The sequence below is a fragment of the Balaenoptera acutorostrata genome, chromosome 11 (genome assembly GCF_949987535.1).
Source record: "Balaenoptera acutorostrata chromosome 11, mBalAcu1.1, whole genome shotgun sequence".
In the NCBI taxonomy this organism is placed as follows: Eukaryota; Metazoa; Chordata; class Mammalia; order Artiodactyla; family Balaenopteridae; genus Balaenoptera; species Balaenoptera acutorostrata.
This window is the reverse complement of record NC_080074.1, coordinates 5,897,900-5,914,691: the sequence shown is the minus strand read 5'-3', so window position 1 is coordinate 5,914,691 and position 16,792 is coordinate 5,897,900. Positions and strand designations below refer to the sequence as shown.

At 42.0% G+C, this 16,792-nt stretch overlaps 1 protein-coding gene across 1 annotated transcript in view; it reads right to left on the bottom strand.

The window, feature by feature from the left end:
• The window catches only part of EFCAB6 (EF-hand calcium binding domain 6), a 252,542-nt gene that overhangs the window by 108,694 nt on the left and 127,056 nt on the right, over nucleotides 1–16,792 (bottom strand). The window contains exon 18 of the mRNA XM_057555849.1: nucleotides 15,724–15,892. Within this exon, the coding sequence (XP_057411832.1) occupies nucleotides 15,724–15,892 (169 nt within the window). The remainder of the gene's footprint in view (nucleotides 1–15,723; nucleotides 15,893–16,792) is intronic.

Here is a 16,792-nt window from a genome sequence, read left to right as displayed (position 1 = left end):
ACTATAATGAGAATTTCACAAATGACAAAGGGAAAATATAGAAGAGCCCCATCTTACACAGTATACAAAAATTAATTCCATACAGATTAAGCATTCACATTTAAAAAATAAAGCAGTAAAAATTCTTGCAATAAAGTCTAGATTATCTGCAAAATATGAGAGAGACCTGGGTGCGGGGTCAGGGGGTGGGTGGGTAGAAGAATGAAACTTTATTAACCAAGACTTCAAGCCTAGAATTTATTTTAAAAAAAAAAAGAAAAGGAAAGAAAAGAGGAAGAAAGGATAGAAGATATTGGGTTGTACAAAATCTTAAAACATTTTAATGTCAAAAGATATAATAAAACAAAAAGTCAAATGATAGATTGTAAAATATACCTGTAGTGCAGAAGACAAAGGGTTAATAAATCATTAGTTAATTCAAGAGATATTGAGAGACACCTATATGCCAGGCACTATTCAAGCTACCAGGAATACAAGAGCGAACAAAACAGCAAAGTCCCTGACCTCTGGTGCCAGGCCCTACTGAAAGGGTTCACATATTGTACTGAGTTGTTTGTGTCTCCTCAAAAGATATGCTGAAGTCTTAACCCAGGTTCCTGTGAATGTGACCTTTCATGAAAACAAGGTCTTTGCAGATGTAATCAAGTTAAGTTGAGGTCATGCTGGATGGGGTGGGGGCACTACATCCAATGACTGGAGTCCTATAAGAAGAGGGAAACCTGGACACAGACACAGGGAGAGGAGAACATCAGGCGAAGACACAGAGACAGAAGGGAGGGGCCAGAGATCAGAGTGGCCGCAGCTACCAAGCCAAGGAACGCTGCCAAGGATTGCCAGCAGCCGCCAGAAGCTGGAACAGGCAAGGAAGAGTCCTCCTCTGCAACCATTGCAGGGAGCAGGACTGCTGACACCTTGACTTCAGGCTCCTGGCCTCCAGAACTGTGAGAGAAGAGATCTCTGCTGTTTAAACCATCCAGTTTGTGGGAATTTGTTACAAATTCCTAGGAAATTAATACACTCAGCTTAATCAGCTCATTTAATCCTTATAACAATCCTACGGTATAGATACTAAAATGATCTCCATTTAGGGATACGGAAACTGAGGCACAGAGAGGTTTGCCCAAGGTCACATAGTTGTTAAGGAACAGAGCTGGGATTTGAACCCTGGCAGCCTGGCTCAGAGTGGGCATTTTAAACCACAGTTCTACAATGCTTCAAAATTGATGGGTTCATTCAAAAAATATTGAACAATTGTTTTGTGCTGGGTCCTGTTTTAGATGCTGGGGACAGGGCAGAGAATAAAAAAGACACAGATAACTGCCCTCGTAGACGTACACCTCAGGGAGGGAGGGAGGGCTGCAGGGAAGCAGCGCCCCCAGGAGAGAACCAGGCTGGAGTTGATGCAAACGGGACAGTGTCAGAGAAGAGCTGTGGCAGCTGGGAGGGGAAAGGCTGAGGTCAGGTTAAGGGATACAGAGCCATATGGGGAGAAAGTCCCCGCGGTGACAATCTAGAGGATGGGGGTAAAGTGGAGGCCCGGGCTTCTTAGGAAGACAGGGATAAATAACAATGCCTAAACTTCTTATAAGTTGACAAGAAGGCAAAGGATGTAAATAGGCAACTTGCAAAAGAACAAATCCTCATGGCAAAAAAACGAAACAAAACATATGTTCACTAGTAGTCAGGGAAATAAATGCAAATTAAATTTAAACTGAGCTATCATTTTAAAGCTATCAGACCAGCAAAAATTAAAAAGAGCTATAATGCTATATAACAGGGGTTAGAGAAAAAGATACTCTCACACACAGCTGTTAGAAATATGAAACTCTATAGTTTTTTTTTTTTAAAAAAGCACACAGACAACATGTGTTAAAATTAAAAAATATATTATCTTAGACCAAGCACCTACTCCTGGGAATCCATTCCATAGAGATGAAAGCATCAGTATGTAGAGATACATAAAGAACAATTGTTTAAAGAGGAAAAATAAAAGAGAAAAAGAAGTGAATGCCCATCAAAAAGGTAAGGGCTGGTATTCAGCATGCAGACCTTTGCTTCTACTGAGAAAAAACAGAAAAGCCAGATAAAATACAGCAAAACATCTGCTTGACATATAGATAGCTGCTGAGACAACCAGGACTCAAAGGGACACAAGTCTGAGCAAAGGGGGACCTCAGAACTCGGAGGAAAAGTAGGTCATGGACCCATTCTGGGAGCAGGGCCGGGGCTCAGGATGGGGGCTGCTGGCCCAGGCAGACAGTCACTACCAGCTGATAGAGACACAAGTGGAGCTCATGGGACCACAAATTCCAAAATTAGAGACTTGAATGGGCAGGTTCCTGGCGAGAAGGGAAAACAGAGAACCAACCGTGACACTGCCAGTTTTTCCCTGATACTTGCTGAATTCAGAAGCCATGTGGGGCAGAAGACTGAAGAATCAAGGCAGAAAGACCAGAAAAGCTGAAGAGATTTTATTTTTTTTTTTGGTCACCTTTTTGGGTCCTGAGGAAACTAAGGTTAGATGGAGTTCAGGACTTCTCAGGGGTGAGGGCTCAGAAAATAACCCACACTCTGAGTTAAAAACTTTGATGACTACACCCTAAAAAGGAGGTTTTTTTTTTTTTAAAGAAAAAGGCAATTGGAGCCTTGAAAAACTGTAATCCAGCCTCAAATCGATTCATTCCCTAACTGGATTAAGGTAATCAGTCCCCAGTCTATCTGACAAGCAAAGGAAAGGGTGACCTATTATCTAGAGCCTCTCAATTTTCTTAACACAATATCTGACATTCAGTGAACATCTGTCCAGCATGCCAAGAGCCAGGACCATGTGACCCTAAATCAAGGGGAAAAACAGACAATAGAAAAAGTTCTACAGGTGATCTCTATACTGGAGTTAGCAGGAAAAAGATTTTAAATGGCTATAAATACGTTTTTAAAAATTCAGGAATATTTTGAGACAACAGAAGAAAAGACACAGGTATGGAATATATTTTAAACCAAATGAACATCCCACAACTGAAAAAAATACTAAGATTAAGAACTATATGAATAAAACCACAGATTGGATAAAGCAGAACAGAGGATTAATGAACTGGAAGACAGGCCAATGGGACTGAAGCACTGAGAGAGAAATAGTGGAAAATACATAAAAGAATGAAAGAGACCCATGGGATATTGTTACCAGGACTAACATACACAATTGGAATCCAAGAGTAACAGAGAGAATGGGGCATAAGCAAAAGGAGAAGAGATAATGGCTGAGAATTTTTCACAAAAATTTTTGATTAAACACAACAACTTACAGATTCAAGAAGAACTGCAAACCCCAGCAGGATGCATACAAAGACAGGCACACCTAGACACATTTCTAAAACTGATGAAATCCAAAGACAAAGGGAACATCTTAGAAGCTTCTAGAGAAAAAAAGGCACACTACATTCAAACAAGCAACAGTAAGACTGGTGGTTTATTTAACAGACAGAACTGACAGAAGCCAGAAGACAATGCAGTGATATCTTTAAAATGCTGGGAGAAAATAACTGCCAACGTAAAATGCTACTCCCAGGTAAAATATCTTCAAAAAGTAAGAGTGGAATTCTGCTTTCAGGTTCAACATGTAAAGAGCTTTGAAGTAATCACTTCCATCCTTACAATAAGAAAAAAGCTGAACAAATGAAAAATCAATGGCTTTTCTTAGAACCATCAGAGAAATTTGAAATCTAGAGGGACAGACGTACACAGAGAATCACGGCCAACATCAGCTTGCCTGGAGCAGAAGCCACTGTGGCCACAGACTGGTAGGAACACTTAAGTGGTGATTCTGACAAAGTGCTGGAAGCTGAGTGAGGACTAGCTTGAGAATGAGAACCTCCTGGGGGCCCAGTCTCAGAGGTGGGCACACTTTCCTGGATTTTACCACCAGGTTCACCAGGTGAACATTCCAAGAAAGATCCCCTGTGTGTCAGGCAAATTACAAAAAAAGGTAGAAGGAAATAAGTAGAAGAAAAGAAATAATTTTCCAAGACTGAACCAGGAAGAAATAGAAAATATAAACAGACCAATCAGGAGCACTGAAATTGAGACTGTGATTAAAAATCTTCCAACAAACAAAAGCCCAGGACCAGATGGCTTCACAGGCGAATTCTATCAAACATTTAGAGAAGAGCTAACACCTATCCTTCTCAAACTCTTCCAAAATATAGCAGAGGGAGGAACACTCCCAAACTCATTCTATGAGGCCACCATCACCCTGATACCAAAACCAGACAAAGATGTCACAAAAAAAGAAAACTACAGGGCAATATCACTGATGAACACACATGCAAAAATTCTCAACAAAATACTAGCAAACAGAATCCAACAACACATTAAAAGGATCATACACCATGATCAAGTGGGATTTATCCCAGGGATGCAAGGATTCTTCAATATACGCAAATCAATCAATGTGATACACCATATTAACAAATTGAAGGAGAAAAACCATATGATCATCTCAAAAGATGCAGAAAAAGCTTTTGACAAAATTCAACACCCATTTATGATAAAAACCCTCCAGAAAGTGGGCATAGAGGGAAACTACCTCAACATAATAAAGGCCATATACAACAAACCCACAGCAAACGTCATTCTCAACGGTGAAAAACTGAAAGCATTTCCTCTAAGATCAAGAACAAGACAAGGTTGTCCACTCTCACCACTATTATTCAACATAGTTTTGGAAGTTTTGGCCACAGCAATCAGAGAAGAAAAAGACATAAAAGGAATCCAAATCGGAAAAGAAGCAAAACTGTCACTGTTTGCAGATGACATGTTACTATACATAGAGAATCCTAAAGATGCCACCAGAAAACTACTAGAGCTAATCAATGAATTTGGTAAAGTAGCAGGATACAAAATTAATGCACAGAAATCTCTTGCATTCCTATACACTAATGATGAAAAATCTGAAAGAGAAATTAAGGAAACACTCCCATTTACCATTGCAATAAAAAGAATAAAATACCTAGGAATAAACCTACCTAAGGAGACAAAAGACCTGTATGCAGAAAACTATAAGACACTGATGAAAGAAATTAAAGATGATACAAACAGATGGAGTGCCATGTTCTTGGATTGGAAGAATGAACTTTGTGAAAATGACTATACTACCCAAAGCAATCTACAGATTCAATGCAATCCCTATCAAACTACCAATGGCATTTTTCACAGAATTAGAACAAAAATTTCACAATTTGTATGGAAACACAAAAGATCCTGAATAGCCAAAGCAATCTTGAGAAAGAAAAACGGAGCTGGAGGAATCAGGCTCCTGGACTTCAGACTACTACAAAGCTACAGTAATCAAGACAGTATGGTATTGGCACAAAAACAGAAATATAGATCAATGGAACAGGATAGAAAACCCAGAGATAAACCCATGCACATATGGTCATCTTATTTTGATAAAGGAGGCAAGAGTATACAATGGAGAAAAGACAGCCTCTTCAATAAGTGGTGCTGGGAAAACTGGACAGCTACATGTAAAAGAATGAAATTAGAACACTCCCTAACACCATACACAAAAATAAACTCAAAACGGATTAAAGACCTAAATGTAAGGCCAGACACTATAAAACTCTTAGAGGAAAACATAGGCACAACACTCTATCACATAAATCACAGCAAGATCCTTTTTGACCCACCTCCTAGAGAAATGGAAATAAAAACAAAAATAAACAAATGGGACCTAATGAAACTTAAAAGCTTTTGTACAGCAAAGGAAACCATAAACAAGACGAAAAGACACCCCTCAGAATGGGAGAAAATATTTGCAAATGAAGCAACTGACAAAGGATTAATCTCCAAAATGTACAAGCAGCTCATGCAGCTCAATATCAAAAAAAACCAAACAATCCAAAAATAGGCAGAAGACCTAAACAGACATTTCTCCAAAGAAGATATACAGATTGCCAACAAACACATGAAAGGATGCTCAACATCACTAATCATTAGAGAAATGCAAATCAAAACTTCAATGAGGTATCACCTCACACCAGTCAGAAACGCCATCATCAAAAAATCTACAAACAATAAACGCTGGAGAAGGTGTGGAGAAAAGGGAACCCTCTTGCACTGTTGGTGGGAATGTAAATTGATACAGCCATTATGGAGAACAGTATGGAGGTTCCTTAAAAAACTAAAAACAGAACTACCATATGACCCAGCAATCCCACTACTGGGCATATACCCTGAGAAAACCATAATTCAAAAAGAGTCATGTAACACAATGTTCAATGCAGCACTATTTACAATAGCCAGGACATGGAAGCTACCTAAGTATCCACTGACAGATGAATGGATAAAGAAGGTGTGGCACATATATACAATGGAATATTACTCAGCCATAAAAAGAAATGAAATTGAGTTATTTGTAGTGAGGTGGATGGACCTAGAGTCTGTCATACAGAGTGAAGTAAGTCAGAAAGAGAAAAACAAATACCGTATGCTAACACACATATATGGAATCTAAAAAAAATTTTTAAATGGTTTTGAAGAACCTAGGGGCAGGACAGGAATAAAGATGCAGACGTAGAGAATGGACTTGAGGACACGGGGAGGGGGAAGGGTAAGCTGGGACGAAGTGAGAGAGTGGCATGGACATATATACACTAACAAATGTAAAATAGATAGCTAGTGGGAAGCAGCCATATAGCACAGGGAGATCAGCTCGGTGCTTTGTGACCACCTAGAGGGCTGGGATAGGGAGGGTGGGAGGAAGACACAAGAGGGGGGAGATATGGTGATATATGTATATGTATAGCTGATTCACTTTGTTATAAAGCAGAAACTAACACACCATTGTAAAGCAATTATACTCCAATAAAGATGTTAAAAAAAAAGAAATAATAAAGATAAGAGCAGAAAACAATGAACTAAAACATGGACAAACAATATAAAAAAATCAGTGAAACCACAGCTTATTTTATAAATAGAGCAATAAAAGTGATAAATCTCTAGTTAGACTATTCAAGAAGCAAAGAGAAAAGATTAAAAATCACCAATATCAGGAGTGAAAACGAATACATTATTAAGGATCATATAGACATTTGAAGGATAATGAGGCATGAGTCCATACTGATATAAAGAAATAATTGAATAAATTAATAAATGGGAGAGAAGAGACAAGTCTCCCTTGCAGAAGAATTCCAAATAATTTATGTAGATATCCTGCCCTTTAAGAGGTAGAGCATAATAATTCCCCACTCCTTAAATGTGGGCTATACATAGTGACTTTTTTTTCCAAAGAGTGCAGTACGGAAAAAGAGAAAGAGGAAGAAAAAAAAAGATTATGTTTATAGAGGAGAAGCCTGACAAACACACCTCAGCCAGGTGATCAAGGTCAACATCAACAAGTATAAGTCATGTTGACAGCCTGTGCCTGATGTGATGTGATGAGAAGGGCACTTTACCTCTGCGGTCTTCCTCCCCAAAGCACTGCTCCAGTCTAATCATGAGAAAAATATCAGACAAATCCCGACAGAGGTACATTCTACAAAATATCTGACCAGTACTCCTCAAAACTGTCAAGGTCGCCAAAAGCAAGCAAAGTCTGAGAAATTGTCACAGCCAGGAGGAGCCTACAGAGACATGATGATGAAATGCAACGTGGGATCCTGAATGGAATCCTGACAGAAAAAGGATGTGACGTTAAAAGTAAGGAAATCTGAATAAACTATGGACACTCAGAGAGTTAGTTGCCAGTACATTTGCATTAAAAGAAGGACAAAGGGTAAGTCTTCAGGCAGAGTAAAAATTAGTCCAGGTGCAAGTACACAAAAATGTAAGATAGAAAGAAAGACAACAAGGGTAAATATGTAGATACATATGACATCTTATTTACCATAAAAAAATAGTCTTGTGGGATTTAGCATAGATGTAGAATTTAAATGCATGACAAAAATAATGTAAAAGATAGAAAGGGGTAAATGAAATTAAGGTATTTTTATATCTAGCATTGCTAGAGAAGTGGTAAACATAATTTATATTTAACTAGATACAAGAAGACAAGGATGCATGTTGCAATCTCTAGGGCAGCCTCTAAAGACTGACAGAGGAATGTATTCACCAATAAGCTGATAGAGAGGAAAACAGAATGGTAGCAATAGTTAAATAATCTAAAAGAAGGCAAGAAAGGACAGAAAAAGAAAGGACATGAGACAGCTGAGTAAAAAAGAATTAAGATGATAGATATAAAATCAACTATATCAGTAATTAAATATAAAATGGACTGAATACTCCAAGTAGAAGACTAAGACTGTCACACTTTATCTTTTAAAATATCAGCTATATGCTGTCCATATGAGACTTACTTTAAATGTAAGTACCCAGAAAGTCTGAAGTAAAAGGATAGAAATAGATATACTATGCTAACACAAATCAAAAGAAAGTTGAAGTAACTATATTATTATCAGACAAAAATAGACTTGAAGGGAAGAAGCATTACTCTGTATCAAGAAGTCATGTCATATGAAAAGGAGACAATTCACAGGAAGTTTCAGCAATTCTAAGTCCATGTGTACCCGATAATTTAGCTTCAACGTGAATAAGGCAACAGTCAACAGAATTAAAATGAATCTCACTAGACAAATCCACAATCAGATGATAGACTTCAACACACTTCTCTCAACAGCTAATGGGATGAGCAGGCAAAACTTTGATAAGAATATAGAAGTTCTGAAAAACACAATTAATAAAATCAACCTAATATACATACTTAGAAAACTAAAGGTCCATAATGGAGTACACATTCTTTTCAAGTGCTTCTGGAACATTTACCAAAATTGTCTCTATGTTGGGTCATAATCCAAGCCTCAAAATATTTCGAAGGATCAGCTGAAGTCATTTAGACTTCACAATGGAATCAACTTCAAAATCAATAATAAAAGGTAAACTAGAAAATCCCAACTGTTTGGAAATTAAACAAGAAGCCATGGGAAAAAAGAAGAAATCACAAGGGAAATTATAAAATATTTTGAACTGAATGACAACGAAAATATGATAAACTGAAACTTGTACGATGTGGCTAAGCCTGCACCTAAAGGGCAATGGATAGCCATCAATTCATACATTAGAGAAAAAAAGGCTGAAAAGCAATGATCTAACATTCTATCTCAAGAAACAGAAAAAGAAAATCAAATTAAATCCCAATCAGGTAGAACGAAGAAAACAATGGAGGTAACAGCAGAAATAAAGAAATATAAAACAAATACACAAGAGAAAAATAACAAGTAAAGTTGTTACTTTGAAAAGACAAAAATGACAGACCTCAACTTCTGCTTTTGGATAGGATGTAGTAATTCACAGCAAGCAAATATTCCCAATGAAAACAACTAGAAAAGCTCAATCAATTAAAAATAACAAAAAGGCATCAGAAAGCCACGAGAGACGTGAGGTTTAAAGAGACCAAAATTCCAAGGTGGGAAGGACCGACCCTTCAGAGGCAAACCGAGGCTATGCAATTGCATTTTCCCTGGGAACAGCTGATGATTCTGGGAGTGGACTTTGGACTGAGAAATAGGCTTGGGTCTGGCAGAGGGCCACTCCCGCAGAGCTAGTTATGTGGTGCTGGAGTGGCAAACTTGGAGATGTGAGGGGACAGGCTTAAAGCATGACTGGTTTCCCCTTCCAGACGTGTGCTGACCTCTGGAACTGCTCAGGGCTGGAGTCTAAGGACCTAAACTGAAAACTTTAAAAGCAAGATGCAAGTCCCCACACCGTGGTACTTAGGAGACAAAGGCACACCTGGGAGGAAGGCCATGAGAACACAAAGGCAAAAACGAAGCCCTAGAGGTGTGGTCAACTGACACTGAGGGTCTGCAACTGCCCCTGCCCTGGAGGAACTGGCCAATTTGGGTGCAGCCAGATGCCGGGAGAGTCCAGTTTTAGCCTCTGTCAGAGAGTTGTTGCCGGAAGATGCAGAAATAAATATAGACTTTTGATGGTTGTGTGGAGCTTGGACCAACAAAAATGAAGACGTGAGGGACCTCGAACACACAACTGGTCACCCCCTTAAAACATCTGCAAGATTAGGAAGCTGTAAGGAACAGCTATGAGATGCTCGAGGGTGTTTGTGGGGCTTGGTTTACATCGGGGTCCCTGTCCCTAGGTGCGTAAGACTGCGTGGGATTAGGAACTGATGGTAGAGGGTGGGGAAGGTGCCAGTTCCCCAGATGTGTGAGTTTGATCAGAACCCAAAGGGCATAAGGTGGTCTGCTGGAAGGAGGAAGGAAAGCTCGCCTCCTATGAGGCAAGGTGAGATGCCCTTGCCTTCAAGCAGGTGCAGAAGCAAGGGGCCGAGGCTGCAAAGGACCTGGGATGCTGGGCTGGGCCATTACAGACTCCTGCTTCCCTCATCCACATCTCGGGGGCTGTTTGTGTTAGCTGATGAGCTCTGCAGCCCGTGTCTGTCTCCAGAGGACTCCGCTGGGATGCCAGAAATGGGACTAAGAATAACAGTGAGCTAAACAATGTTCAGTGTATTTACTGAGTATGAAGAATAACAGTTTCCCATTAGGAACAGCCAATTACAGGGAACTGGAATTGTAAAGCTGCCCTCAAATTCCTGATGAATGGAATAGTTCAATTAGTCTAATTACTCAATTAGGCTAATCTTGACTTATTTGTCCTTGGGTGTTTAGTCATTTTATGTTTCCCATGGGTCACTAGTCCCAAGCAATGAAACTTCTGCTTTATCCATGTTCCCCATGTGGCTTAGTCCTATTCCAAGTATGCAACAGGCACCCTCAAAATGTTTACTGAGGGGAAGGATAGCAGAGACTGTAGTACTTGCCTGCCTAATGCATATTCTCTCCTTCTCCCATAGGGACAGAACCTTGCTTTTTCTGTAATGTGCCCAGCCAAAAAATTATATATATATATATATATATATATATATATATATATATATATATATATATATATATATATATATATATATATATGTATTTATACTATTTCCCATTCTTCCCTATAGACCAGTATGGCCACATAACACAGGCCTGGTCAATAAAATACAGGTGGAAGCTTACAATACATTACAATAAAATGTAAGTGGGAGGAGCTTCCAAGAAAGCCCATTAAAAAAGAAAGACTTCTCTGGCTCAAGACTTTTGCCCTTCCCTTTTCCCTTTCTTTATGCCTGAAACATGTGTGTGATGGCTGGTGTTCCAGCAGCTATCTTGCATACATGGGGATAAGACTGGAAGACTAAAAAGCTAGAAGCAACCTGGGTCTCTGAAGACACTGTAGAGCTGCTGCACTGGCCCAATACCAACAACCTCTGGACTCCTTGTTATAGGAAAAAAAACAGCTACTTTTTAAATTTAAGCCACTGTTTTGGGGGTTTGCTGCTAATTCAGCAAATGAAGGATAGGGAAAGGGGAAGAGAATGTATCTAGAGAAGGAATATAAAGATTCTAGATTACCTTAAAACTCAAAAACAGTTTTCTTGCCACATTACCAGTTCTTGACTCATTATTTAAATAAATTGACACATTAAAAAATGCGTGATAGTCACAGGTTTTGCAGTGCAGTGGTCAGAGCAGTGAACTGGGAGAGGGGGATTTCCTGGGAGAAAGAGTATGTGTTACAGGGTTGTTGTGAACGCTGGTTTAATGTATGATGCAAAATACGCAGGCCAGGTCTAGTACAATTCCAGAAATTCCTTTCCCCTCCACCAGTGGAAATTGCACACTTGAATTGCATGGTGCTTGAATTGCACCATGAAAAACACATCGAGTTCATGAAAACCCCAACTGAGTTCATGAAAACCCCACTCCTCTGTCAGGGCTGTCAACTCAGTGTGGTGTCCTTGGTTATCCCACACTAACCAGAAACTCTGAGATCTCTTACACTCAAGAGAGAAAAAGGGAAAATATCAATTATTAGTTAACAAATAGCATTTGTATAGCAGACAAAAACTTCCTGACCATGGGGGTGAAAACCAGTAACGGGGTCTCAGCAACGACAACGCAGGGACTTGTGCACTCACTGACCTGGAAGCTCGTGCCGGGCTCTGGATTCTATTCTTACGGCTCTCCCTCATAGAGCCTGTGTAGCCAATCACCTCCTGCCCCCGCCACAGGGAAGGCGATGGCTGGTGAGAATAAATAATTAGCACTTCTAATTTAGAGTGCAAGGTATGCAGGCCAACGGCTAAGCGGTGCCTATGTTCAAACGATGAACAAGTGCATGGACACAGAATTGGGCGAGCGGGTATATGGGACTTAGAGCTTCACTCCCAATTCCCCGGGCATGAAACTCTGCAGCCACTGCCGCACTAGTTGGTGAGATAGAGATTTGGGAGAACAGAAGGGCAAGAACATTGCCTCTCCACAGCCAAAATGGTAGGAAGACGTGAAGCGGCATTGTTATTGAAAGCAAAGTCCTTCCCACCAAACTCTGAGGCTAGATCCAACCTCAAAGCTGCCATCAATTATACCCAGCTAGCCTGTATTACACCCACCAAGCCGGTGTCACACCCAGCAAGGGTCTGAGGCTGATACAGACCAGTGTGGATTCAAATCCAAGTGCCTGAATGGCTTACCAGCTGAACAACGCTGAGCCATGGTCTTAACTCCTAAGCTTTGGTCTCCTCACCTGTGAAATGAGCATAATGTGATCTACACCTCACGGGGCTCCTACGAGGATTATAAATAAAGTATGCAAAGCAACTTCCCCAGTGCCTGCACATTGGTGGGTCAACGAACGCTAGGTGTAGTGAGGACCACCACCAGCGTCACTCTTCCAGCGGCGGTTAGCGTTATCGTCGTGGTTATTATTATTGCTGTTATTACCATTACAGAACTATTATCTTCATTTATACTTAAAGCTCTCTAAAGGAGTTGGTTTCAAAGGCTTCCTTGTCACTGAAGTTGGAAACCTTTAACATCTAGATGCCCTGCATTATGTCTAATCTAAATTCTTGTTTCTTTCTACAGTAGAAGTCCATGATATTTCCAGCTCTGACTTCACCAGTAGTAGAATCACTCTGATCTATAAATAATTTATTTAACAATGAAAATTTACATTTATACAATGCTTTGAGGTTATCAGCTTATAGAGTTGAAATCTGGGTCCCTAGTAGACTGTTTAAAATCATCCCACGGGGCAGCTGTGCCTGACGCCATACTCTCTGCCCCATCAGCAGTCTCGGGGCTGGGCTGATGGGAGGGAGTAGGGCCCACGGCTCTGTGGGTGGCCCGGTGTGAGTGGGGCTCTGCTGGACTTTCTGCAGGAGTTGCCGGGCTGCCACCTGCTAAAGAAGAGAATGTGTCACCAGCACCTGCCGTTGGAATTTCTCCCCGGGCAGAGGAAATCAAATTATCAATGCCTGAAGGAGACTGACCAGAGGCCCAAGGACACAGGAAATATCAAGGTCATTACACAAATATCAGCCCCACAGAACCCCTAAAGCCCAGATCCTGAAGAAGCAGAAGAGGAGACAAATTGCCTCAAAAGGGATATTTAGTCATGTATACTCCCTGCAAGAGTACATCAAAGGGCTTGTTTCCACTCATGATGACAAGAGATGCTACAAAGGCACAAAAAAAAAAAGAAAATCACCCCACGGTTATTGACCTTCAAGTTAAACGGTCGGTCACGACGGGATGTTTCCAAAGGTTAAACCCAACAAGTCACTAGAAGGGAAACCAGTAGACTATTTGCCTAACTGTGTTCACAGGGAACTGACTGTCAGTCTCTTGAAATGACAGCAAACCTTTTCCCCTGCACTTCGGTCCTCTGGTGGTTTCTGGCTCCTTCCCCACCACTGGCATATCTCGGGAAAGCCAGGAAACAGGGAGGCACCGCCATGGCGCAAGGGCAGAACGGCCACTCCTGTGGTTGTCCCTCAGGTCGGCTGGAACGCAGAGACACTCGGGGCAGAGAAGGGAGCTACGGTGGGTTTGCCACAGACAGGTACGGGAACCGGCTTCACGTTTAGGGATTCCAACGGGCTTCTGAAACACCCGCTTCCCTCGCTCCTCAGGTTGCCCCCTGAGTCCATTCAGGGCTCTGCTGGGGATTCTAGTTACTCAAGTTCATCAAGTTCATCCGTTCATTCAGCAAACGCTTGCTGGGCCCTACTTTGTGCCAGACACTTGGGATGCGTCACTGTCTAAAAGAGGTAACGATGTTCACCTTTGGAGCATACGTCTTAATGGAGGAGGACGAGCACACAAGCAAAATAAAGAAATGAGCTAAAGAACTCTAAATACAACGTGGGTGGCAGTTGGTGACAGCACCGTGAAAAGAGAAATAGGGTAAAGGAGATCACGGGGGTGGAGGTCAGGCTGTGTTCACCACGGGGACATCAGGCTCGGACCAAGGCTGGCAGGCGGTGAGGGGATGCCCAGGCCAGCCTCTGAGGAGCTGGGCCAGGGGGAGGGGACAGCCCGATGGAAGGCGGGAGCAGGTCTGTGTCTGAGGGAGAGCAGGAGGCCGGTGTGGCTGGAGCGTACGTACAAGGGGGGCGGTGAGAGCTGGGGTCAGAGAGGTGATGGGTGGCTGGGTCGTGCTGGGCCTTCTAGGACTCTGGTCCTTCCAGGACCGCTGCCAGGTGGCTCGGGGCTAGAGTCTAGGACCAGGCGCCCTGGGAGAGTTCCATGATTCCCACCCATTTAGCATCCTAACCCCACTGAAGTTGCCCCCATCGGAGTTAGCAGTGACTAATTATCAGCCCTCGTCCCCAAAACCGAAATCTCAGAACCATCCTTGAACCTTTCCTCTCCCTTACCCGTTACCCACATCTCTCCTCACCACGCCCCGTATGCTTGCAAACATCAGATCCCCGATTTCGTGTATTTTGTGTGGGGAAGGGGAGGTTTGGACTGTTTCGACAGCCATCTAATCCCATCCCTGTGCCTCCAGTCGGCTCCCTCATCCATCCATCCTCCACGCGGCTGCCGTCAGGAGGCTGGAAATGAGATACGGAAAGAGCCTAATACAGCGCCTGGCATGGGGGCAGGCGCTAGATAAATTGTAGCTACTAACAATTGTTCTCTTCTTGGAAATATATTTCACTGCCTTCTAAATTTGCCCACACGGACACTGCTACCTATTAGCTGCAATGCTTCCCTTAAAAATAGCTGAAGATGATTAGCTAGAGGGATCATAATAGGAATTTTAAGCAATCATTTAAATTAATTCCTGAGAAGTCTATGCAGAACCCTTCAAACGGAGTCCTTTCTGGCAGAACCTCGCCAGTTCCCACAAGCACATGCAAATCAGCACTCTGAGCTTCGCATTTTCCCTGCCAGGTTTTTTCCCCACTTTCTGGAGGAACAAACCACAGCTCTGTGATCACAGCATGGCGGGGACCCCTTGCTGGCAGGGATGGGGGCCCGAGCAGCTTCGCTCCCGCCCGCACGTCGCCCCACCACACGCAGGGAGACAGGTACTCAGTGGATGGCCAAAGAATGCGACAACGAAGGCTGTGTTTGGAAAGTTTAACTATCAAAAGCCGGCCACATCCATATCAAAAGCATGCTCTGAGAAAGTTGCCAAAGACATTTTTGGCCAGAAGAATCCTTTTCAATTGTTGAAAGATGCCTAGAAATGAATCTGCTTTGCCCTGGAATAAACCCTTAATGAAAAAACTTAATGCGTGTTAGTATAAGAAAACATCTGAACTTCTTCAGGAAAGGAGGAAACAAAGAAACACAAAGAAACCCATTCTCCTACCTTCTTGAAGTCATGCACATTAATCTTGCCATTAGGCTCCTTGCTAAAGTCCAGAAATCGTTTTCTGAAGGCTGGGTCCTGCTGCCGTATACAGTTTTTGAGTTTTTCAATAACCGCATCCTTGGTCATATTCTTGGTCACAGCGCTTTTACTCTCAGTGGGCTTGGCTCTAAAATCACAAGCAGGCACACAGATGCCGCAGAGCACTTCCTATAGAGCTCACCCATGTACGGTTCAACCCAGGACAACAAGGGGGGTTACCATCCCCTTTTCACAAAGGAGGAAAGAGATGCTGAGGTCGATGGAGTGACCTGGGGACTTCTTACACACCCATGGCTTGCAGGTTCAGAGACAGGCCAGCAGCACTGCGTCAGGTAAAGCTCTGCCTGAGATGGCAGCACATGGCAGCAGGCCAGGGTGGGGAGCTTCAGAGAAGGGGCTGCTGTCATCCTTGTGCTAAGATTTCCAGCTGTGCTTTGAGCTGGCTGACTGTGGTGTGTGACCGGGAAGACATGGCCGAAAAAGGATATTTTTGTGAACTGGGAAAATGAAAAGTCAGAGCCTATTACAGGCCTTAAATTAAATAGGCCGTTTTGTGGTAACTAGATCAAAGAGGTCATCAAACAGCCGTGGGAAGGAAGGGACGTCCACAGTTAAACCAAGCTGATTCACAAAATCAACTTAATTTATAAAAGATAGATCTTACGTGATGTGCTCTGGGACTGAGTGTGAGAATGTATGTGTCATTGAAGGATAATTATCCTTCAGCTCCCCAGAAGTCTCCTGGACGCCGTTTTGACAACCATGAGATAGTCCTGGAGAACAGACTTCTACTTCCTTCCTGCTGCTTCTGTCGGCTTTAAGAGCTCTCCAGGAATGCCCACATTTTATGAAATGCTTAATTGCTATTACTTCTTTCACTGGTTTTTAGGAGGCAGACATATCTCATCACAGAATATTTAACCTTTCTCTTAAAATACCATCTTTCTGCCCATTCATTAAGCAGCTACTACTCAAGTGCCCAGATATTCAAATTTCATTAGCATAGCATTAAAATATTCCCATTGCT